This window comes from Serinus canaria, chromosome 19, assembly GCF_022539315.1.
Source record: "Serinus canaria isolate serCan28SL12 chromosome 19, serCan2020, whole genome shotgun sequence".
Classification (NCBI taxonomy): domain Eukaryota; kingdom Metazoa; phylum Chordata; class Aves; order Passeriformes; family Fringillidae; genus Serinus; species Serinus canaria.
This window is the reverse complement of record NC_066332.1, coordinates 4,366,900-4,392,137: the sequence shown is the minus strand read 5'-3', so window position 1 is coordinate 4,392,137 and position 25,238 is coordinate 4,366,900. Positions and strand designations below refer to the sequence as shown.

The following is a 25,238-nucleotide window of genomic DNA, read 5'->3' as shown; positions in this document are numbered from 1 at the left end:
GTTTACGCCCTCCACTAGAATAATTAAATTATTATTAAATAAAACAGGCCTTTGTTATATAAGGTCCCAAGTCAGTTTTCAAAATAAGGGCTGGGAATCATCCAACTGCAATTATGTTCTACCTACCTAAATTCTCTTTGTAGTTTTAATTAAAATACATTATCCAGGATGATTTCACCTCCTATTTAAAGTTCTTGTACAGCACTGATGAAAGGAAAAAAATCATCTCTGTAAAGGAATTGCTCTATTTTGTGGGCTCAAATAGGGAGAATAAATGGCTTTGGGTTATCCTAGCATGCAGTGAGAGATTTCAGTAATCTCTAAAATTATCTTTAAAGTAAGATCTATTGTGTTAGAGGGAGAAAATGGGAAATTTGGAGTACTTTATCACTGAGAAGTGTTCTTCCTACAAGTGAAAAACATTAAGGGAATGCAAGTCAGAGATAGATGAATGCCCTTGAACAATGACAAATAAAACAGAAACATGGGGTGAACACATAAGATTTGCCACAATAACTCAGCAGCTGAGAAATGCCAAAGGAAATAAGAATCTGAGGAGAGGCAGAGAACATCTCCAGAATGATTAGGCATATTTATTAATAAATGAGACTGACAAACCAGCTAAAGGTGGGGGGAGCATTGGTAATGCAGGATATTTTGGCAGACATTTAACACTGTGGAGTTTTCATGGGAATAATTTTTTTTTTTTTTTTTTTTTTTTTTTTTGTCTTTTAAGGATCTTTGCAATCTCAGATTTCTGAGCAAGTCCAGGTGATCAGAGAGACTGTTTAACCTGCTTTATTAGTTATTAGCACTGATTTTGGTCTTTTTGTCCTTTTTTAGGTATTCTGTGAATCAGCAAGAATTCCAAGTCACAATCCAGAAGGGAAACCCTTGTATTAATAAATTCCTCACTCAAATTCCAGCACACAACGATGTCCCCCAGGATATTGTGGCAGTGAGGAGTCCCCAGGAATTCTGGGGAATCAAAATGAGTTACAGAAGATATTTTCAAACAAAACCATCCTACCTCTCTTCTTCTGAGAGTGTTCTGCTCCCAGAGAAACACAGAGGTACTCCCAAGAATTTCTGAATAAAATATCAAAGCCACCAAGGTGAAATTACCACAGTAAAACTCACTTCAGCCTGAGCAGCTGGTGCAGTTTTAGTCAATAAGGCAGAGACAGCAATTTTCACATTAATTTCAAAACTTGATTCTTCAAAGTGCAGCCAGAAATTCTTCAGAAGCACAACCTGGTGCATAAGAGTGATCCAGGGAACTCCAAGGTTCTGTTAATGTACTTAGAAACTAATTTATTTTTCACATTTTTCATTTTTTCAAATTCCCAAACTGACTTTTCAAACTTGCAATTTTTTTTAAAAATCACAACCTGATACACAGCTGTGATCTGTGCAACTCCAAAGTGCCACTAATGTAATTGATACCAATTTATTTTAATTACACCCCAAGACATTTTCCCATCTGAAAGTTAAATCCCACTTGAACACTTTTAATGTGATGAGAACTCCCCAAACCACTGCAGAGTCTTTCCATCAATCACCACAAAATGAACCTGCTCACACACATCTGCACAAAAGCTGGAGTTTGAATATTGATGGAAGAGACCTGAAATGAAAGTCTGAAGGTTTTTTCACAGAAACATTTAAATAAAATAGACAATCACCCTAATTTCTAGGATCAATAATTTATTTCTTTATTTTTTTTTTTTACATTTTGCAATTTGTTACAGGAGAAGAAACACTTGCTAATGGAAGTGACATGTTTTTGAACCATTTTCCAAGGTAATGGAAAAAATTAAGCATATTCCCTAGGATGCACATCAATGACTAAGCTGCCAATATTAAACCAATTGAAGCAAGTGCAGTCCCTATTCAAACCTTGTATAAATTAATTTAAGGACTCTCCTTCTCCTACAGGAAGACTAAATTGTAGCATCTAATTTTCTTTTTTTTTTTTTTTTTTTTTAATCCTGAAGTCTCAATCTTTTCTCTCTCTCTACTTAATCTGCAAGAAGTCAAACAGGCTGAAGCCAAAGCCACAGAACAGATTCTGTGCCAAGGTTCCTTCTATTCCTGGTGATCTCCTCAGTTCCCTCCTGTCCCAAAAAGGAAACAAAGGACTCCCAGTTTTCTGAAAACCAGATTCTCTGCATGCCAGTGCATTGCACTGCCACAGGATGGGCCACAGTGGATGTTTTCCTAGCAAACAAATCCCTACCAAGGTACAAAGAATTAGAAATTAACTCAGTAAAAATGCTCCTAACGTTTTCCCAGTAACCAGAATCCTACTTTCCCTCCACAAAAAATAGATTTTTTTTTATAAATACATTTTAATACAGACAATTCTGTTTCTATGCCAAGAAAAAAAAAAGTCACATTCAAACAGGTTTGCTGGGTGTATTCAGATACAAGCAGACAGCAGAGCAGGCAGGAGCACAGGGGGTTTTGGGGGGCTGCAGGCACACAAACACCATTTCACCCACTGACTAGTGATGGGGAGAACAACTGAGCTGCAAGGTGAGACCTGGAGCATCACAGCCCTCAAAGAAATCAGCAGTTTCCATGTGGATTAAATGATAGGAACTCTCAGTGGTATTTATTATGAATATTAAAAATCCTCTATCAATTTAGGCAGTGTTTAGGCTGGGGGTAGAGAGAAGAACCACAAGCAGGAGCTCCCAGGTGCCTCAGACCCAGGAAAAAACTGAGTCACTCACCATGGCCTTGAAGCTCTTGGGTCCAAATAGCTGAAATTAATGTTTTTTTCTGTCCTTGTCCTCCTTTCCCTCACTTTTCCCCCCAAATGCAGACAAACCTGCCCAAAGTTTGTGCCACACACACAGTTCCAGCTGCTGCCTTGCAGCCCCAAACGACAGCAATGATTTCTATGGTTTCCTTCCCAACCAGATCTAATTAAAACTGAGCTGTTAACCATCTTTTCCAGGCTATGAATAATTAATAGAGCATTTTTATAATACTTACTAAATATGACAGTTGGGTATTTGCATTTTCTTACCTTAAATAGCCCCAATCTTTGCATGACTAAAAGTTCCCCGTAGCTTTTGTCTTTAAGATTGGGGTTTATTTTTTATGGGTTGATATGTAGGATAATTCTCCATATACCTTAACAGTTTTTTTCTCAAATTGAAGAGATTTTGGAAGTAGCCTGCATGTTTCACACACAGCCAGCCACCACTGTGACACTACACAAGATTTTGGAATAAAACTCAAGAGGACAGAGGTGGAAAATAGAGCATCTTACTGACCTGCTCAAAAAAACAAGACATAGAGAGAGATTATGAGCAAGAACTAAACCCCAGCAGATTGGTTCCAACCCTGGGGAGACTTTCTACATTAAAATAAATAAATAAATAAATAAACTCTTCTGAGTCAGGAAGGGTGGATCATTCAGTTATTTCAGTTATTTCAGAAGTGTCACCACACAACGGATAATTCACAGAAACAATTTTGGCTTTTGCCACTGAACTGAGAGCAAAGTTTCTAGATTTTCAACCACAGCTGATGTGTTAATTATTTTAAAAAAAATTGTTCTCTCCCTGCCACAGAAGTGTGAGTTATTAGAGCATGCAGCTCACCACTGATGTATTGCTGCTTTTCTTAAAAACCCTGACTATGAAAGGAATCCAAGACTGACAAAGTGAAGAAAATATGTCAAATTATAATTTCCCTGAAAGAATGTGTTGAGCTGTAATTTCCCTGTCTCTCAGAAAAATTATGTCACTATTAGCACTCAGAGAGACTTAGTTTCTTTTTCCAAGATTAAGTCACTGTGTAAAGCACACACTTAATCCTGTTTTATGACAGGAAACAGAGGGCATTATTAGCAGATAATCTTGGTTAGCTCTGGGATGTTTTCTTTCACTTTCAGAAATTCAGGTCCCAAATTGCCAGGCTGGCTTGTTAAAACAAAGCTGGAGTGCTAATTAAAGTCATGTTTAAAATGAGATCAAGGAAGAAAATACAACAATTCTTTTTTTCCCAGAGCCAGTATTTTGTGATTTTGCAATGAACTTCCAAAGTAAACCCAATAATGATGAATGCTAAAATACAAAATAATAGCTAGTCAAGAAGATTAACAAATTCTTCTGTGAACAATGCTGCTAAGACTTCATTCTCAACTGGGTTATAATAAGAACCAGCTGCCAATTTAAGGGGAAAAAAATGTGGGTTTCACAACTGAGCTGCAAACTCAGCTCCCTCTCAGCAGGAAGCTGAAATTATTGGGTGTAGCATGAAGTCTAGTCTTTAACACTAAATTTTGAAGGTGGTTTTTAAGCAAAACAAGGACAGAAGTGGCCTGAAAACAGCAACTCTACAGCCACAGTTTTTGAAGAAACATTCTTTTTTTAGTGCTGTTTATGTGCCTCATGTCAACACCACACGTGATGCTGCTGCATGAGCAGGTGGGAAAGGAACAGAACCTCTCTCCTGGGCTGTGATTCCCACGTGTCTGCAAAGATTGTGGATGTGGATGGCCTTGAGGAAATGCTAACTGAGAGTTCCCAAGTGAAACAGAGAGATAACAGTGATAACTGCTTCAGTGGGACACAGAAAAAAGCACTTTCACTGCACTTCCCACAGAAATTTCTGTTGTTTGCCTTGGTTTAGGAAGCAGAATTTGTTGCTTGTGATAAACTCTGGGGATTTTTAATAAGATTAAAATGATCCCAACTTAAAAGCTAGAGCTAAAATTGGTTGAAATTTATTTTATTGAAAATGTCCAATTTTATTTCTGGCTTTAAATATTCCTACTAATATTTAGGCAACAAACTCACTCAGTGTAATAGCTCCCATATGATTCACACTAAATTTTCTGTGAGGCTGGAATCATTACATCCATAATCTGAATTATAAAAGATTTCAGAGAGGTGCAGATAATTCATCCTCTTGTGTTTAACCTCAAAACTACACTAGAAAAATGTCAGAAATTCCATCTACACTCTGCACTCCTGGGAGCACAGTGACTTTCTCTTGGTTCTTTTATAAGGAGCATGTCTACCACTCAAATTTCCCTTGATTACAGTAATATTTTTATGGAATTACTCCTTTTTTTATAAGTCTTAAAAGGAGATAGCATAAAAAAGGAGCAGAACACAACTATTTCAGAGGAAACTCCATCAAATGACCCAAGAGTCCACACCAAAATACAACTGATCTCATCACAACATATTCAATAGATGACTGGAAATTTTGGGCAAATTCAATTCCTAAAAGTCTTTTAAAAATCTTATGCACTGAAGTGACTGTTATGAACAGCAGATGAGAAATAACCCCCCAAAAAACCCTGTACAGGGTGGTAATTATAAACATTCACTTTATTTTGTCTTTAAATTAGCATTTTTTTTCCTCCTGCAAATTGAAACAAAGCTCAGAAATACTTAAAACTTGCAAAATTTCATTGGAGATATGACTTAACAGCCCTGATTAAAAAAAAAAAAAGATGATGTGGAGGAATGAAAATATTTTTGAAACTATTACTTTAGTAATTATTGTGCTATAAAATTAATGGTCAGTAGCTCAAAGTACTGCACAAATAATGAGGAAATCCTTTGTATCTCTCAAACTGATCAGTCAGCTGTAGGCTACTGGTATGATTTAACACACTAGAGACAAAAAATAGTGATAAACACAAGTCTCACTGTGATAAGAATTACTACAAGCTACTCCTTGTGTAAAATCAGTGAACTTGACACACTTTTGTAGCTACCAAGCTTAATAAAAACTGTGCTGTAACCTAAAATCACTGGGTTTTTGTTTTTCTTTTTAAACTGCCTCCTCTCTCAGCTGTCAAAAAAGCCAAGCCAAATAGAAATGGTGACACACTGAAAAGTGACCAGGACCCCAACAAGAGCACAAAAACCTCCCTGGCCTTAGGCTACACTTGGAATTGTTTGTCCTGTCTGACACAGGCTGCGACTACAGAGATGCTCATCACGACTGGAAATGGTAGTTTTATAAAAATTATTACAATTATTACACCTATCTGAGGCTAACATAGAATGTTCCACTTCAACTCACAGAATTAGACATGGAGACATCAAGTATTTATAGGAATATCTACAGACTGCAACTGTCTTTTATTTTTGTTGGTTTTTTCTTTTTTTCTTTTTTTTTCTTTTTAAGTATCAGTGAACTGACCTTCAGAGTAAGGGTTTCATGACAACAGGTCACCCCACACTAGTTTATTCTTGGTGTTGCTATTTCTTGGGCTAAACTGGTGTTAAACTTCTTCCAGAAGAGAAGAGAGAACTCTTGCTAATTTTTTTGCTGTGTGTTAAAGTTGTATATTATTAGATTTAGCTTCACCTGTATTATTATCTGATGAGAAATGTTTTTAACAAAGGGGAAACGCTGTCTTAACCTCCTTTAAATGCAGATACACATAGAAAACTGGAAATTCCACACTCCCCAGCTGCCCTAGACAATTAAAATGTTGCTCTAACAAGCAGTGCTGAAGTCCTTATCTTGGTATCGAGCAGAGATGAAAAAAATAGACATGGGAAATGTGTGGCATGAAAAGGCTGAATGTTAAATAAAGCAAAAATGTTAAATAAAGCTAAAATCCTTCTGTTTTTCCTGATTATTCTGCAAAAAACTGAAATCAATGGAATGTACTTATGGAGGTTCATCGACCCACAATGCCATTTTACCTTCATCTGAAATGTAAAAGGAATGTAAATGTAAATGTAAAAACACCCAATTAACACAGCTCTGTCACTGAACTACTGCTCTTCACTGCAGGTTCTGGTGTCTCCAAGGTTAAACAGAACATCACACAGAGGGATTGAAACTAAAGGATGAAATAGTCATGGAGAGAGCCAGTCTAAAGATGAAACTTGCCTTTGTGAGATGTCTTGCTCGATATTTTCAACAGGCTGGACAAGTTAAATTGGCCTTTGAAGCATCCACAAAGAGAAACAACCACCCAAACCTCTGCCTTTGCATCCATCCACTCCCATGGTTTCTCTGATTACATTCTTTGGGAAAGCAATCCTAAAAGATACTGGAGGGCAAGAACATAAATTCACAGAATTAGGGCAAAACCCCTCAGGTCCCACAAGGCCATTTTCAAAGCAGACACTTAAAGAACTTAGGGAAGTGGTATCCAAAGATCATTTTTAGCTTAAAACTTCTGAAGAACTGGGTCTGCTTCAAAGCTGAAAAGAGATGTCATGAAACTCCTACTGTGGCAAAGAGTCCTTGGTTGGTGGATCCTTGTCCAGGTGACACTGCAGGAGCTGGAGGTGTTGGGATCCCTGACGACTTCCAGAGGGAAGGGGAGGCCAGCATGGCTGGGGCCATCCAGCCCACACTCAAGGTCCTCCACTGTAGGAATAATCTGCCTTGTTGTGCATCACCAGCTTGTTGTCTACAAAGTAGAAACTGTCCGACTGTGTCTCATAGGGATGCAGGATCATCTCTCGAACTGTGAGGGGGGGAAATAAACCCAATTAACCAATTAACAGGGACACAGAGGAATGTGCTCCCTGTTAACAGAGTGACAAAACTATCCTTGGTCTCCTCAAAAAGGACAAGAGCCCAGGAAGGTTCTCTCCTCAATTAGGGGAAAAGACACCTCAGAGGACTTGGGGGATGTTTTACCAGGAGTAAGAACCTCTTGCACCTGGCTCGGTTTTTCTCTGTTATTTTGCCTTTTAATAAAACTTTTTTGTTTCCAACACTACCACAGAAGCCATCCTGCTGATTTTATGCCTTCTGAGGTAGCTGAGCTATCTTGGGTGTGAAATAGATCTCCAAGAGTTTATGAGACCTGGCTCGAGGAAACCCCTTATTTCAGGGACACTCCTCAATGCTGGGCACAAGCATTGTTCAGCATCCCCCAAAATCAGGTGAAAAACCAAAACCCAAATGGGAATTGCCCAAACCACTCCTTGTTGGTATCTTTTAAATAATTCAACCATAATCATGGAGTATTTATGTTAGAAAAGCCCTCAGAGGCCTTAAAATCCAACCTGAATTCACTAAACCCTTGTGCCATATCCACTCTTTCTTTGAACAATTTCAGGGATGGAGAATGTTCATAATCCAAAAATATTATGGCACCATATAAAGGGGACCTCAGAATAAGAACCCATTACATTTTGGGTTGGGGTTCTTTTTGTTTTGTTTTTAAAAACAGTGATAAAACAGCAAACTCAAAGTGAATTTGCTCTGTTCTGACAGCAGAGCCTCACTGTATTTTCCACAGACTGCAATATTAGTGCTGACACACACAATTAGGGGTTGTAAAGAGGAAAATCACAGAGATTTAGTGCTTGTGCTATTGTGTCTTGGGAGAGAGGAGAGGAAATAAAAGTTATGTTCATACTAAAACCTCTCAAGCTTACAATATAGCACATCAAACATTAAAACAGATCATAACATTTAAGTTATCCATTTATTGGATGTCTTTTTAATCTTATTTTTTGCTTGTTTTATAACACAATTATCTTTTTCCTCCCTGATACCAAAGCTTCCCTTTTATGAATTAAAAAAAAAATAAAAATAACAAACCCAAGCAACTGCCTGGTGTGTGATGAGTTACATCCTACTAGAAAACAAAATCAGTGTTAACACAGATATAAAAGGATGAATTATTCTACCCAACCCACCCTCTAGAGACAGCCTTTAAGAAAGGGCTCCCTCAAACCACCTCAGATGAAAATCATGGTGTGACAACCCAGAAATGCAAGTTTATAACAAAGAACTTACTGAGATCCTCCGAGAGCTGGGGGAATTCATAGATGTGCTCACAAGTATTTTTACTGCTGGGGATGCAGAAGCCAAATTCAAAATCAAAACTTTTCAGCAGCTGGTCACGGAAGTAGTGCCGCTCAATCATACGGAAATTATTAATGGGTTTGTCCCCTACTGTGAATTCCACCCTGAAAAAGAAGGGTAAAACTGACGTGAGCTTTCGTGCTTCAATAAGATCTGCAATAGTCCTGCAAGGCAGAAGAGAGCTCTGAAGAAAAAAAGAAAAAAAAAAAAAGCCAAAAATATAAAGCAACAGCACTAATCAAATTATTGTTTCCTCTTTTACTTAAAGCATTCTACAGGGACACACCACAGCGTTGGATAAACATCTTAAAGCTGCCGTGGGCAGGGACACCTTCCTCTATCCCAGCTTGCTCCAAGGTCCATCCAGCCTGGCCGTGGGCACCTCCAGGGATGGAACAGCCACGGCTTCTCTGGGCACCTGTGCCAGGGCTTCAGCACCCACAGGGAACAGTTCCTTCCCTACATCCCACCCATCCCTACCCTCTGGCACTGGGAAGCCATTCCCCCTTGTCCTGTCACTCCAGGTCCTTTCCAAAAGTCCCTCTCCAGCTCTCTTGGAGTCCCTTCAGGCCCTGGAAGGTGCTCTAAGGTCTCCCCAGAGCCTTCCCACTTTATTTTGCCTCTTTTAGCACCAATCCCTTCAGCACCAGGCCTGCCCCTGACTAAACCTAAAGCGCCAGAGATTTGGAGAGCCTCAAAATAACCGAAGAAGCCCCCTGTTCAATCACCTTCCTGGCAGGATGAACATGGAAGAGAGGGGTTTTTCCCCCTAAGATTTCAGCTGTTTTCTGTGGCAGGCCAAGGAGCAGGGGGGGTTACTCACGTGGCTCCCACTTGCCGCAGCCTGAGGAAGGCGGGCGTGAACTGATAGCGCACGAAGCGTCCGGCGTTGGGGTCCACGTCCTTCCTGTCATTGTGCTCCCGCTCTGCAAAAGCACAAAGAGAGCTCTGTCAGAGCTGCCTGGGAACCACAGACTCAGGGCAAATACTGGAGGTGGTGTGCTTGTGCCACCTAAGCCAGGGAATCGCTCTGGTGCTGAGCTCTCCCCTCCTCCTGTCCTGGGGTGTCACCCCTGGTCACTCAGAGCTGGAATGTTGAGAGATTTTGGTTGGAGGAATTTCTTATCTTCTGGATTTCTATTCCTCATCTATTGGAGCATGAGGAATAGAAACCCAGAAAATTTCTATGCTTCACATCAGGACTGCAAAGTGACTCTGGACAAGCCATTTTCTTGGTTTGCTACCTATAAGCTACAGGAAACTTCTTCTCACCTGCAGGGAGGTGGGGAAGGGTTAAAAGTGCTTGGCCAGGAAAAGAACAGCTGCCCTGGGGTTTTATCACCACTGGCAACAGGCAACACTTGGATGCTTACAAGTAACACCTAAAAATTAACCAAACCAAAAATAAAAGGCAAATGTTCAGTTTGTTTCATTTGCCTGTTGGCAGTTTCTCCCCTTTGCAAATACCATTTTCCTGACTCCTCAGTGAGAGATGTTAAACTAACAGCTAAACTATGTGCAGGGGGCACAAGCTGAGTAACAGCCAAGAAAAAACCACCCAGTGATCTCCTCCTCCTCCTCTGCTCCTGTTTACAACATCCATCTGTCCCTTCCCATCACAGATGGCAACAGGAAGAGCACAGCAGCAGCCAGCTCTGCTCACCCTGTTAGCACAAAGAGACACCTGAAAAACGTTCCTGCTGCAAGATGGGGCTCCAGCCCTCCTGCAGCGGACAGATTCTGCTACTTTTGGGAAATGTATGGAGTAAAAGGAGTGGGGAAAGGCAAAAGAAAGCATTTGTTCATGGAAACCTTGTTTTGTGTGTGCACTCACCTGAAGCTGCTGGCTTGGTGATTTCAAACAAGACTGTGCCAGATTCCATGTCCCGGATTTTGAACCTGGTGAAGTCTATCTTGTAAACATTTTCCTCAGGAGTGCACAAATAATCTGCAGGGGGAAGCAAATTTAAATGAAGGCTGCCCTGAAATACCAGGAATTTCTGGCTGCTCTCTGGAGGCCACACCAGCAGTGAGAGCAGCCCAAATGCATCTCCACTACTGCCTGTTTTAATTCAAAACTGATGTCTCTGAAGACAGTCTCAGTTCTGGAGGCTCACACTGCCCTGCTCCGACAGGACAGGGGAAAGAATTCTCTCCCCCAACACACAGAGGTCATCACCTTTTTCCAACTCTGTGCCAGCAACTTCTGCATCCATTTCCTCCCAGACTAGTCAGCACCTCCATCAAATCCCAGCCTTTCCAGGGTTAAGAGGCTTTGCCTGTTTTAAAAATTGCCCTGTGGCAGAATGCGAGGGCTAAGCAGCTTTGGGAGCTAAGCTGACTGCACTTAACTGGCACAGGAGTGTCCTCCCCTGTGCCACCTCCCTGCTCCAGCCCTCTGCAGACAAAGGTGGCCTCTTCTCCCCACACCAGGGCTTGTTTTCCTCAGCACTGAAAATGATGCTGAAGCCTTTCCCTGTGTTAGGAAAACAGGAGCAGAGCCCTTCCCTGCCGTATCTTTGAGAGAAAGTCAAAGATGGAATCACAGAATTGTCAAGGTTGGAAAAGCCCCCTAAGATCATCAAGTCCAACTTTTCACCCTGCACTGCTGTGTTCACCACTAAACCATGTCCCAAGTGCCACATCCACAGGCCTTTTGAACACTTCCAGGGATGAGGATTCCACTAGTAAAATCCCCAGTTTTGGCCTTCAGCCTTGCTCTGCCCTGAGCCAGCTCCTGGCATAGGAATCATCCTCCTCCCTGGGGAAGGAGCATATACAGCACAGATTGAAAGCAGCTCCAATAACTCACTTTATCCTGACAAATCTAAAGAAATGCTCTATGTAGACAAGCCAGGTCAGCTTTCAAACAACAGCACATTTGATTGATGTAGGAGACTGGTTCTGGAGGTTCCAAGGTGAAAATAATACTTTAACATTCTAATTTCAAAACACTTTCTCAGCTACTAATTCCTGCTGTTAATCTGAGCTAATCACTTATTTCTGTCTGCTTTCCTATTTCTGAAACTCCAACAAATCCATCCACCTGAGGCTCAGTCACTGACTACATAAAAACAAGTTACAAGTGCTCAGAGCTCAGACCTTCCCATGCCAACCCAACTTCAGCACAGCTCTAAGAAATCCAAGACCTTTGTGAGAAACTTCTGAGCTCCTGGGCATGAACACCTGGCACCAGCACTTTCCTAGAAGCCTTTTATTCCTTCCAAATCTCCATAACTTGGAGAACTGTCCAAATAAGCTCAGTATAAGGAACAGAGGTGTTAAATGTTCTCCCTGGCCAGTTTTACTGCTCTCCAACAACCCCATATGGTGAAGAGTCAAAGGAATGCCAGAGAATTTGTAGATGCCCCATCCCTGGAAGTGCTCAAGGCCAGGCTGGACAGGCTTGAAGCAACCTGGTCTAGTGGGAGGTGTCCCTGCATGGCAGAGGGGATGGAAGTGGATGATCTTTAAGGTCCTTCATCAGCCAAAACACTCTGAGTTTCTACAATTCTATAAATGGGTGTTCAGGGAGAGGACACTGCTCAAAGCATCCCTGGCATTTGGCAGGGATTTTCCCTTCCCTATCAACACAGCACAAGGAAAACTGACATCAGCACCCTGAACAAGCTAAAAGCTTGCCTTTTTTACTACCACGAGAAAACACTAGCCTGTGTTAGGTCAAATATCCCAAGAACTGCACAAAAAAATCTTCCTTTTGTGTCTTTACCAGTAGCCAAGAAGACAGGAGAGGAATTTAAACCCAGCCCTTGCCTTAGGCCCTGATGTTTAGCATTCCTCAGGGAGATGTCCTGCAATTACACTGTGATTTTGGCCTCTGACACATCAGCCACCCCAATTCCTAACCCGTCCCACAACTTCCCAGCTCCGAGCACCAGCATGCAAAACACAAACTGAGGGAAGCAGGCACAGCTTCCCCCAGCCCAGCTTCCCCTCCCTGGGCCCATGGCCACTGGCTGTTCCCTGGGAAGGCTGTTGGCAACAGGCAGCAGTCGCCCGGGAGCCCAGGACACCTTCCCTGGAGCACGCTGGCAAATCTGAAGCCGCGTTTGTCTGCAAGTTAATTATTAAGTGTTTCTACTCCTGCAGAATTCCTGCCCATCCAGCACCATGGCAACAGCTTTATCCCCCTCCTTGGCAGCAGCGTTGCTGCAGTAACAGTGTCCATGACTCATCTGGAGCAGAGGAGAGCCAAGCAGAGCCTCCAAAGAGGAGTAAACCCCGGGTAGGATCCCCACCAGGCTCCTGCTCATTGATGCTTGCACCCCTATGCTGTTATTTTCCAACTCTTTTTGCCCTGATAATATTTTAAACCCTTTTTTTTTGTTGTTGGGTTTGGTTTTTGTTTTTTAATCAGCATGTCAATATACAGCTGGATGCCATCCGGGAAGATCAGCTGCCAGAATACTGCAATCAAGTGGGGTTTTTTTCCTCCTCTGGCAGTGCCCAGTCTCCTAGAAAGAAAAAAAAAAGAAGAAAAACCAGAGGAATATATATTCCTCTCAGCCTGTATTACATTTGTTTCTGCTATTCCTGTTCAAAAATCAATCAAAGTAGCCACGTGCTGGTTTTTTCCCCCACACGTAACAGGAGCCTGAGGCTGAACTGGAAGGTCTTATTGGGAATGGGCTGCTTGCAATTGGCAGATCCTTCTGCTTAGCTGAGCACTGTCAGATTTGCTAATCTCATCCCATACACACTTATTTTTAAATTACTGTAGGGCCCAGTTGCCCACACTTCCGTGACTCACTTAAATGTCTCATCTGCCTCCCTTATCCTAATTCAGCGTCGCCAGGATTTGGGGAAGGGAGGCAGCAGCCCTGCTTATTTCAGCTGGGAATGAGGAGATCAAACCTCCATGGAAGGGATGGTTACAGAGAACGGTGGGTTGGTCTCTCAGGACAGAATGTTGTTTTTTCCACTTCTCCTGAAGGAGGTTGTGCTGCTTCCCTGTTAATAAGTGAACCAGCATGATGTGTCCCTGAGCCTTCAGTACTCACCTGATTTAGGGATGAAGGCATGGACACAGCAGCACTGCCATGGAAAACCCATCAGATTGTTTTTTTCCCATAAGTACCCACATTTAGTAGTGTAAAAAATGAGTCACAAAAGAGGAGTACTTCCTATCCTGTCCTAAAGCTCAGGGAATTGTCATAACCCAGACTTCATCCCCAAACCCTTCCTGAAAACAATTCACCTGTATTAGCAGCCACTTCTCACTCACACATCACCACTCCTGATGGTGCCTCTCCAGCTCCTTTCCCGTAATCTCTGGATCATGCCCAAAGATCTGCAACTGCCCACTTTTAGAGACAATTTCTATCTTAAAGCCTGTCACAGTTGTGAAGAGTTTGGATCACAACCAACACCACTGTGGTGGTCTGAGGAAGCAGCAGAGGTGATTGGCTTCCTGAATCTGGCTCAATTAATTATTCCTTCACAAATTCCCCAATTCCCTTTGTAGGAAAAAGTGATTCCAAAGTGACCCCAAACAGTTCAGTGGTCTCTAGCTTTGCTCTCAGAATCAGCAGGTGCTCCTTCCCCTGGTACAGCTCTGAGGTGGTACCTCCACTGCCTAATCCAGGAAAGAGACAGTTTTAATCCAGGAAACCTTCCTGTCCTCCCAAACCCTGCCAAAATTACAAAATAAACCAGCAGAACAATGCCAGCAGGCATTGCCTGTGAGCACTGGCACAACCTGAAGCCTGGTGCAGAACTGCAGGTGTGTATTTTAACAGCTGGTGTTACAGAGGAGCACAAAAGGTGAGGGATAACACAGAGCTAAGGAACACAGGAAAGCAAACAAAGGCACTTTGTCCTCTGGACCTCTCCCTGTCGTTTAAATGCATGAGATCAGGTTTGCTCCTCATGACAGAAAGCTAAAATTTGATCCTGTGTTTCCAAATTTCCTTTGCAACCATCCCACCAGGCCCCTTTTATCACAAGCTCATGGGCAACAGGATTCACACTCTTTGTTGTGCTCCTTTTCAAGATCCCTTCTCCATCTCTGCCATCAGGAGGAAGCACGTGTCCCCTCTCACAGACACCAGGGATATTTCTGGGCTCATCAGAGCCTAATCTCAGATGGGGCAGCTCCTATTTTAAGGCCTGAAGAGCCCACTAAGGAAAGCAGAGTGCACCCAGGGTAAGAAAGAACTGAAAATTTGGTCCTGGAAATGGATGTAAATCAGGAGGGTGCTGTACAAGAGACTGAGGCAACAGCAGTGACTTGTAACAGGAATTTCTCTCCCCAACAACAATTTAGGGAGCAGGTGAGAAGGCTCCTGTAGTTATGCAGGCCTATTTCCTAACATGCATTAACCAACAAGGTCAGGAGCTATTTTGAAGCCAACTCCCAAGACTTAAGCCAGGTATAAAGCCAAGACAACTGCAGAAGAATTGCCAGGAGCTGGAGATTAGGAGATTATCAGATTGAAGAGTCTCAGGAGGAAGCAAAAATAGCCCAGACCCCAGGAAGAGGCCGAGCAGTGACGCAGGACACGGAGCAGGACCCGAGGGCAAGGCAGGGCAGGTTTCAGGTGCTATTGATACACCTGCCCAGACAGCCTGGGCTCAGTTAAAGAGAAAAATAAACCATTTCCTTGCCCTCTGCCTCAGCAGTTCAAGCCCTGTGACACCAAGCCAGCCAGGAAACAGGATCTGCTCCTGTAAAATAAATCCCTCCAACCCAAACCATGGGGTTTGGAGAGCCAGGGACCAGGGGGATTGCAGCTGCCCTCTGACCCAGCACTGGAATTAGGCTGCTGCAGTGCCCCAGAGGGAAAATCCTGCACCAGAAGGATCCCACAGGGGTTTTTCCACAGCAGCACATTTACTGTCAAGGAAGCAGAGGGATTTAGGGCAGGAGGCTCCAGGCTGAGGCACCTCCCAAGGTCCCCAGAGCCCCTCAGTTGCCAAGTCCTACTGCACAACTCTGATTTTTGTGGCAGCCTGCTCATCTTTTTTTCTTTTTTTTTTTTTTTTTTTAAGTTTTAGCTAGAGCTTTCCAGACTTCACCCTCTCACAATTAATTTGATCACAGCCCTGCAGCCTGTGGATGGAGCTGCTCTTCCCCCATTTCCAAGGCACCCAAACACTTTCTCCTGCCCCCTTCTCACGCTGACTGCATTCAAAGTCTGAAACCACGCACACAACATCAACTAAATCAGCTATTTTTGGGCTGAGCCAAAGCCAAACTCTGCCCAGACCCTCAGGCTGACTCCCTCAGCTTTCCTCTTCCCTTTGCCACTTCCACCAGGGATGGCCCAAAGCCACAACCCTGGGAGAAGGAGGAATCCCACACCACACACACACCATGTGTGCTGCCCTTGGGAATCCTAACAGCTCCTGTTGTGCTGTGAGACTTTGGGAAACACAAAGCCCTGGAGAAGCTCACAGCCTGTGTGGGATGCTGAGGGAAGGGTCGTGGGGAGAGCAGCTTGGCACAGCTCTGGGAGATGGCTCTGCAGCAAGAAATCAGCACATCAAAACACAGCCACACATCACAGCCCTGGACAAGGCAGAGCAGGGATTGATTGACCTCACAGACACCCACGGCTCCTCTCAGAGCTCCTAATAAAATACATTCTCCCCATTAACTGGGGAGGGAAGTCATGGGCCAGGAGCAGCTTTGAAGAGGGATTCATACACATCTGCCTCACATTCCTGTTAGTGCCTCCCTCTCTCCTTGCCTGTTGAAACCCCATGGATTTGGAAACGGATTTGAACATGGATCCTGGATGGTTTAGCTTTACAGGACTTGAACTGGTGAGGTAGGAGATAGGGAAGTTATTTATTTGGGTTTTTTTTCTTTAATTGACTGCAGGAAACTGGTATGGAAGTCCCTTAAGAAGGGTCTGGCCAGCCTGACCCACTGAGGCAGCCCTGTGCCAAGCTGGCCTTTAGCTAAAGCTGCCTAGAGAAGTCTCAGAGAAATCCCAAGTGACAGCTCAAGGAAGAGATTACTTTCAGAAATGATTAAGTGCGTGCTCCTTATTTTTAGGGTTTGTTTTGAAACTGTTTCCAAGCATGTAATCAATTATTTAACCCCTTGGTTTCCTAAAATAAAATCAGCATTAGAATAAAACTTAAAATGTAAGATTTGATCTGGTATTCCAGGCAAATTGTGTAGGTGATAAGCAGGCCAGCCTCAGAGGCTGGAGCTTGTCTTTTGTTACACATCTGACTCCTCTGATGCTCTGGCTGCCTCAGTAATTAATTGCAATTTGAACTGAGCTCTGCCCCACTCCTTTGCTAATCTTAAATTAATCACGTCATGAGCTTTTTCCGCTTTTCCCAACCACAGTTGTGTGAGCGAGTGACAAATCTCACTAATTGCAGAGGAAATGGTTCTCCAGCCTTACACCTGATCCAGCTGGAGCAGAGCCAGAACCAGCCTGGCCAGGAGGCCCAGATATCCCAGGGCAGCATCCCAGATCCACCAGGCCGGACCCAGAAACGTTGTGGGCCCAGAGCTGATGGGGAGTTTAACACACAGGGAGGACACAGAACGTGCAGGGCAGTTCACACAACTCCCCAGTTAAGCTTATTAGAAGCACATTAAGAGCAGAGCCCAGCTGGCTCCTGTGGCTTCCCACAGAGCCACATCCTGCCTCGCCACCCTCCCAGCCCAGCCAGCTCACGTTGGGTCAGCTGCACCCACTGGGAGAGCAAAGGCCAGCTGTGCTGCCTGATGGAAAGATGATTAGGGAGGAATTCTTCCCTGTCAGGCTGCTGAGGCACTGCCAGGGGTTGGGCAGAGAAGCTGTGGCTGCCCCATCCCTGGAAGTGTTCAGGGAAAGGTTGGGTGAGGCTTGGAGCAACCTCATCTAGTGGAAGGTTCCTGTGCTCCTGTTCCTTGGTGGTTTTTAAGGTCCCCTCCAACCCAAACCATCCTGTGCTACAGCCAGAATTCCACCTCTCCCTGGAAACCTGGAAGGCTGCTCAGAAACACAGAGCCTGCTCCTGGTGCGGGCATTCCTAAAACACACTTTCCTGTGGTACCAAGCCCTGCTGGGCTTTGGCTGATGAAGCAACCCCAGAACACAGCCAACCCTCCCCAAGGCCCAGGCAGGACACAGTTCAATGTGTGAGCTGGAGTGCTGCTGGCCCATGAGTTTGGATAAAGATGGATTATCCTCTCTCTGGAACAACAAAGGGCAGCCAGGGCACCAGGACATTTCTGCTGCAGCCCCACCACCAACTCCTCCTTCAACTCCAACCTGTCAAAGAGAGAATTGCTGCAACAGGGTGTGGTGTCTGCCCTGACACCCAGCACGTCCAAAGGTTGAGGCAGCTGTGAACTTCTCTCCCACAGCCTGCTGCTTCCTCCTCCCCTACCTGAAGCAGAAGAATGGAACAGTTTCACATTGCTATTTTTGGCCACCTGTTTTTAAGGATGTAGAAATTAGCAAAGGTCATAGAATGCCCTAAATAATCATTAGGTGGTAAAAATCTGAAAAATATTCTTTGCTTTCTGTTAAACCCACCAGGACAAACACTGAGCTTGAGAAGGGGAGTTGTTCCTGGGTGATAAGATACAATATGCTCAACATGGGTGCACTGTTTAGCTGTATCCCCAAACTCACCGAGGGTTTCAGGTGTGGGGAGCATTCCCTGGCTCCCACACATCCAGCAGGTCAGGAAGCACTTCCCATGGTAAGCCTGGGACATCATCACAGTGCCTGGCTCTGACCCTGGTACCAGCAAGTCCCACAGCAGGAGAGGAACACAATATTTTCATGCATTTCACATCCTCCCTGTGCTCCAGAGCACTCTGACCCAGGGCTGGAAGAGGCAGACAACAACCAGCTCTGCTCCAAGCCTGGCTCACCAGCTTAGCAATCCCTGCTCCCTGGGAAGGCAGGAGCTTGCACCATCCATCCCCACTGGTGCCACACGAGGTGACAGCAAGGGTGTGGGGTGGCCCTGTCCCCTCCAGACAGCCCTGGCGAGGGCAGGGACATGGAGGCTGCCATGAAGTGAGCACACAGAGCTTCACAGAGCCATGGCTGGGATTCACCATCCAACTGAGGATGCTGGCAGGATGCTTCAGTGCCTGCTGCGTGCTCTCCCTGCTACAGGCAGGGGATTTCTGGGCAGTGAATCACGCAGCTGCACCAGCAGACCAGCTCAGCTCGCAGAAGGCGACCCAAAGGTCCCCAGCAACAGCAGCCCCTCTCAGAGGAGTCTCTGTAAGCCCTTCCTGAGGGCTGACACGAGTCCCTGCTGGGCTGTCCTCCTCCCATCCTGCTCACACAGCAGCCCCACGGGGCTGCCTGCACGCAGCAGCACCCACAGCTGCATCCTTCCTCTCCAGGGCTCGTCACAGCCCCTGTGACACAGAGCTGGCTTTGAGGGCAGAGTGCTGCGAGGCACAGGGAGCACAGCCAGACCCCCGGGCAGCCCCTCAGCCCTGACAGCCCAGAGAGACAACCCAAAGGTCCTAGGAGATGCAAAAGGGACTTTTTGGGACACCAGGGCAAATTGTCCCTGGGCATTGCTGGCCTGAGGCAGCACCATGGAATGGTTTGGGTAGGAAGGGACCTTAAAGACCATCTGGTTCCAACTCCCTGCCAGGGGCAGGGACACCTTCCACCAGCCCAGGCGGCTCCAAGCCCCATCCAAGCTTATCTTGAACATTTCCAGGGATAGAGCAGCCACAGCTTCTCTGTGCCAGGGCCCCACCACTCTCCCAGAGAGGAATTTCTCCCTAATATCTAATCTAAACCTGCCCTCTATTAGTGTGAAGCCATTGCCCCTTGTCCTGGCCTTTCCCTAGCCCTGTGTGCTGCTGTCCCGAGCTCTTCTGCCAAGCTCAACAGCCCCTCCGGGCACTCACTCCCACCCACCGCCTCCAAGATGCCCTCAAGACCACGGCTGCTTTACTGGAGAGGGGGAAAATGGGTTGGGGGCTGCTCTGAAGTCCCCTCCATGGCAAGGGATCCAGCCTGTCCTATTGCCGTGGGCACAGGGTGGGAGCAGACACAGGGAATGGGGTGATGGGGAGAGCAGCGAGGAGCATCCCAACACCGACCTTCCAGCAGAGTTGGGGACTGCACCCCCAGCTCCGGGCATTGCCCTGTTCCCCCGCTGGTCCCCAGCCCCCCGGGGTGGCACATCCCGGTGCGGGCTCTGTCCCCTGCCCTGCTGCATCCCCACTTCTTGTCCCCGGGGAAGGGAGCACCGCTTCCCCTTTTCCCTCTGGGTTAGCCCTCTTGAAAGGGCGAACGTCTCCTCTTTTCCCCCCGGTTTAGAGAGGAGAACCGGCTGCCCTTTTTCCCCCGGGAAAAGCCCCACGGGGACACGGTGTCCATCCTTCCCCCGCGCCACCCCCGGCACGCACCGCTGGTGACCCGCTGCAGCCCCAGCACGTCGTCGGGCCCGATGAGCGCCTTTCGGCCCAGCTCCTCCTCGGTCCTGGCCGCCGCCGCCCCGGCCCCGCCGCTCTTCTTCACCTTCATGGCCCCGCCGCCGCTGCCGCCGCCGGTGTGAGCGGCCCCGGCCCCGCTGCGCGCCGCCGCACCGGGAGGGGCATCGCCATCACCGCCCCCGGCCCGCCCCCGGCCGCGCAGCACCGCCCGGCTCCGCGGGAAGGGGGAGGAACGGGTCCAGGAAGGAAAGCGGCTGCTCCACGCTGCTCCCAGGGGCTCAGGGCAAAGCCTTTCTGCTGGAGGAGACTGGGGTCTCCCCTCCTGCGAACCCTCCGCCATGGGGGTCAGCCCCCCAGGTGAGGTGGGGACAGACCCCACACCTGGCCCAGAGCACAGGGACACCCGCCCCAACCAGCCTCAAACCGACACACGGTGGAGGAGCTGGATCCCGGGATGCCCCCGGGAGGATGGGCTTCAGGAACTGTCCCCTCTCCCCAACCAAGTATTTTTGGCTAATACCCATAAGACAGGAGCCAGAGCCCATAAAGCAATGGAGTGGGGGCAGGAAAGCTGGGCCAGGGGATGGCTGGGCAATAGATACCCCCCAGATGGCTAAAGGAGGGTCACACAGCCCCATATCAGCCCCCCAGAGAACAGGGGGTTCTTTATTTACACAGCAGCTTCTTCTGAATACAGCACCAAGCTGGGGTGCACAAAGACAGCACCCTCCCTCCCCTCTCTGCCTCTGTGGGTGCAGGAGGGTTCAGCACCCAAATTGAGACCCTTTCCCACTTCCCAAAGCAGCCTCTCTTCCCACTCCTGCATCCTGGCCCTGGCACACCCAAGCCAAGCAGCCAGTCCTGGGCCCTGGGGTGCCTTTCTGGGCCATAAGTCTGTGACACCACCCCACGGGGTGGGGACAGCCCAAGGCAGGGCACCATCGCTCAGTCCATCTTGGTGGGCTCCTTCTTACGCAGCCTGGTCTCCCGGACAATCTTGGCCAAGGACAGGAGAATTGGGACAGCCATGGGCAGGAAGAGCGGGATGTAGATGGCAAATTTCTGGTCGTCAGGGAAGTAGAGGAGATGGAGGAGAGATGGGTCAAAGAAGGCCCTCTCTGAGCAGGTGACAGCCTCCTTGCTGGCCTGGAAAGCTGCGAGCAGGTGGCCCAGGGACAGCTCGGTCACAGCACTCTGCACTGAGGCCACTGCCCGGTACACCTGTGTGGGAACACCAAAGGTCGGCCCCTGGCCAGGGAGGGCAACAGGGACACTCAGCCCCCTCTGCTCCCCAGCCCTACCTCAGAGGCAACATCATCCTTGATGACAATGTTCCCGATCTTGTCCAGGAGCTGGGCCAGCGAGGTCAGGGTGGTGGACACGGTGGCAATATTCTCCACGGTGTGGGCCCACAGCAGGTGGTCCAGCTCCCAGTCAGCCAGCCCCTCATTCCCTGGGTTTTCCAGCAGGAATGTGGGGGGCACCTCTTCCCGAGACAGCCCAAAGAGTAACCTGGGAGTAGAAGGGATGGTTCCAGCCCACATCAGAAGCCTTCATTCCCATGAGATCCCTGCTCTTCTTCCCTGTTGTGTTTAGTCCCAGTCCTGCCTAATTGTCTCCTGGATGTGTGGCGTGATAAGCCAAGCCTCCTATCTAAGGAAATGGGAGATGTGCCAGCATCCCTGGCCAGAGAGCAGTGACAGCCAGTAGCCAGCAACTCGAAGGCCACAAAGAGCCACCCTCAGCCTCCCAGAGCCCACAGAGGAAGGAGTGAACAGGCTGTTTGGGTACAGCCTGTTCTGACCCCACTGATTTCCACAGAGGCCTGGGGAGGGAAGAGCACATCCTCACCGGAGCTGGGCCAGGAAAACCTCCATCACTCGTGCCATGTCCACATCCACATGCAGAGGGAGGGAGGCTTGGGGGGAAGCAGGGGCTTCAACATTGTAAACCTGTGGGAAAGCATGTTAATGAGGCATAGCCAGGCCCTCAGGGCCAACAGGGTCACCAGCTGGGAAAGGGGAGCCACCACCTTGTCCCAGCAGTGCCAGCACCCCCATGGTTCCCATACCATGATGCCACCCCAGCGAGGGCTGTGGAAGGCGTTGGTGCTCACTGGGGCTCCATCCTTGTCCTGGATGTACAGAGGGGAGTGGGAGCGCTCTGGCACATAGAGCAGGAAGTTCAGCACAGGGTAGAGTGAGGCAGCACTGGAGCCTGCAGTGGGATAGAGTCACAGAACTCTTGTGGCTGGCAGGGACAGCAAGAGCAGCCCACAGCCCTGCTCCTCCTTCACAGCCACCCCAGCAGCTCTCACATGGGCTGGGGGGAAAGGGAGCCATGGTCCCATGGGACAGATCCCAGTGAGCCACGAGCACAGTGCTCACCCAGCCGGGCCTCCACAGGGTTGATGACGTGTGGGAGGCTGTGAGCACTCAGGAGGAAGCTGGAGGACTCCTTGTCATAGCGTGGTGTCACTCCTAGGACAGCATAGTACAGGATCTGCAGGCACACAAGGGACACGTTGCTGGCAGAGAAGTGCGCCCCAGGGAGGTCAGGGCTGGGCTTTCCCCACCATCTCTCCCAGCCCTCACCTGTGAATCCACAGAAAAGTTGGCCACCAAGCTCAGTTTGTCCAGGACAGGCTTCACGAAGCGGTTCACAGCCCCCTCGATGTCCCAGTCCACGGTGTGGGACTTGGGGTCAGGGTTCAGCAGGCTGAAGGTGATCTCATACCCTGCAAGGACCAAGAGCAGCCTGTGAGCCACCGAGGCTGTGACAGAGCTCCCAAGAGCAGCAGGGCCTGTCCCCTCCTCCCTGGCCTACCCCAGTGTGAGGTGACACCAACAGACCAAAACAACTGATACAGGCAAAGGGGTCTGTTAGCCCGGAAGACATTCAAGGATGCCACAAGTAGAGCAGGAATGGCACCTTCCCCAGGAGAAGAAGGTTTCCTGAGGCCTGGGAACACCTTCCCCAGGAGCAGAAGGCTTTCCCAGGCCAGGGAGCAGGGATGGAGGATCCGTACCCAGGCTGGATTTCAGGTTGCGCCGTGCGTCGGGGCCCAGCTGCCCGTCGGGCACGCGGTCCGAGAGGGCGGCGGCGATGGAGCTGGCCGTGAAGGACATCACCTGTGTCACCTCCCGCAGCCGGGCCTGCAGGGCAGCCAGGCCACCCCCAGCCCTCACCAGGGCGCTGCGGTGCTTCCCCACATAGACATTGATGCCCTGGGGATGGCACGGGGTGAGGGGTGGGAGCAGCACCCTGAGAACAGCACAGTGCCACCTGTGACAGCCACCTGTGACACGTGCCACCTCCCAGGGGTGAAGCTCGCAAAGGTTGGCACCACAGGGTGCTGCTCCCTACCTGAGGCAGGAGAGAGGAGGTTTCAGGGACCACGTACATGGTCAGAGAGCCCAAAGTGGTGTCCTGCAGCGGGTACAGAGCAGCATCAGCCTCTGGGGAAGACAGAAGCACTGACAGGGTTGGGAATTTCACTCCAATCCCTGTCACACTCTGACACAAAGCAAAGTGTGTTCTCTGCTGTGCCAGCCTCAGGAAAAGGAGCTCCCCAGCAATTCCCTGCTCCAGTACCTCGTGCAGTCGCTGCAGCCAGTGCTGCCTCCTCCTGAGCTGTGGTGCTGCGATAGCGCATCTCATAGCGGGATGTGACACTGGTTCTCACTGGGGGGCAGAAAACCTGAGTGAATCTGCTGATCCCAGGCCCCTCACAGGAGCCTGGTGCTCACAGGGACAAGAGACAACCCCAGGGGGATACAAGGCATGTTGTCCTTTGGGTGCCAGTAGGATGAACCATTATGGGATGTAGCACCTGCACTGCTAGTGAGACAGCCCCACATCAGCCAGACACATCCCACCCTCAGAGGGCTCCATCGTCCCCATCCCCAGGCAATGGAGCTGGCCCCTTCCCTGCAACACCCTGGGACCACATTGTCCCACCCCTGCTCCCTGCAGTGAAAGCTCAGGGCAGGGTGATGCTGGTGAATGGGGCTCGGGGTCCCGGGAGCTCCGGGCTGCCGGGGAGGGAAGCCACAGGCAGGCTGGGACCCCCACGAAAGGACGTGGCCACCCGTGAGGAGCAGACGGAGCAGGGACAGACAAGGGGGTCTCTCACGGTTCACGGAAATCTCCATCTCCTGCACGTCCCTGAAGGGCAGCGGCCTCGGCAGGTCCCCAGGCACCGATCCCGGGGCGAAGACCACGGCCATGGGCACCACCAGGTGAACCTGCACAGGGACAGGGTCAGCCCGGGCTCCCGAGCCCCCAGAGCCGCTGCTCCCAGGTCCACCCGGCGCTCACCGGCTGCTGGCTGAGCCCATCGATGTCCGTGTAGGGCAGGGCAGCGCGGTAGGTCTCGGTCGTTTTCCACCACAGCGGCAGTCCCAGCACCACGGCCATGGTCGCGAAGGACAGGGCGGCGCGCCGGCCCCGCGCCCGCTCTGAGGGGACAGCGCTCAGCACCGGCCCGGCTCCCCGGGTCCGAGGTCGGGGAGCCGGGAGAGAACGAACAAACACCGAGCATCCACACCCGCCAGTACCTGCCTCATCCGCCGCCATCGCCGCCGCCGCCGCCACCATCTTCACTTCCTAGCCCAGCCGGAGGGGCGTGCCCTGCTCCAGCCCAGCCAATCAGAGCTCAGAATACCTAAAACACCCAATGGGCGCGGGGTGCGCCGCGCGGCGGCACAGACGGGCGGACAGCGGAACCAATCAGATCACGCATCGACCGTGAGGCGGCGAGCTTTACCCTCTACGAGTGCCGCGGAGGGACATATGGCGTCACCTCCCGCGGGCACCGGAGCAGCGCCGAGTACCGGGACCGGGGTGGGGGGGATACGGAGAGAGGAGACAGGAGCTCCTCACCCACCCCATCGCCCTTAGGGGGAGCCCGCCCACCCCGCGCCAAGCTCACGGAGCCTCACGATGTGTGTGGGCAGGCTGAGACCCAGCACAGCTCATTGCGTAAGTGAACACAACACGCTGCCGGTGATGCCCGGAGCGG

General features: G+C 48.7%; 2 protein-coding genes across 3 annotated transcripts; both read right to left on the bottom strand.

Annotated features, from left to right (window-relative positions):
* Positions 1 to 2,420: 2,420 nt before the first annotated feature.
* UNC119 (unc-119 lipid binding chaperone) lies at positions 2,421 to 20,341 on the bottom strand. The gene is made up of 5 exons (XM_009094935.4): positions 20,189 to 20,341; positions 10,658 to 10,771; positions 9,647 to 9,749; positions 8,755 to 8,927; positions 2,421 to 7,468 (listed from the first exon to the last, which is right to left on the bottom strand). The coding sequence occupies exons 1-5, from the start codon at positions 20,304 to 20,306 to the stop codon at positions 7,356 to 7,358; spliced, it is 621 nt and encodes a 206-aa protein (XP_009093183.2). The 5' UTR covers positions 20,307 to 20,341; the 3' UTR covers positions 2,421 to 7,355.
* A 507-nt stretch (positions 20,342 to 20,848) lies between these two features.
* On the bottom strand, positions 20,849 to 24,879 carry PIGS (phosphatidylinositol glycan anchor biosynthesis class S). Of its 2 annotated transcripts, none has more exons than XM_009094742.4 (12): positions 24,775 to 24,879; positions 24,536 to 24,675; positions 24,351 to 24,462; positions 23,810 to 23,899; positions 23,582 to 23,673; positions 23,244 to 23,442; positions 22,810 to 22,952; positions 22,603 to 22,717; positions 22,287 to 22,432; positions 22,067 to 22,167; positions 21,517 to 21,727; positions 20,849 to 21,436 (listed from the first exon to the last, which is right to left on the bottom strand). In XM_009094742.4, exons 1-12 carry the CDS (start codon positions 24,812 to 24,814, stop codon positions 21,161 to 21,163), a joined length of 1,665 nt encoding a protein of 554 aa, XP_009092990.3. In that variant the 5' UTR covers positions 24,815 to 24,879; the 3' UTR covers positions 20,849 to 21,160. The 2 variants fall into 2 exon arrangements, with proteins under 2 accessions (XP_009092990.3, XP_050837895.1); XM_050981938.1 differs by having other exon boundaries at positions 24,779 to 24,809.
* Between the last annotated feature and the right edge of the window lie 359 nt (positions 24,880 to 25,238).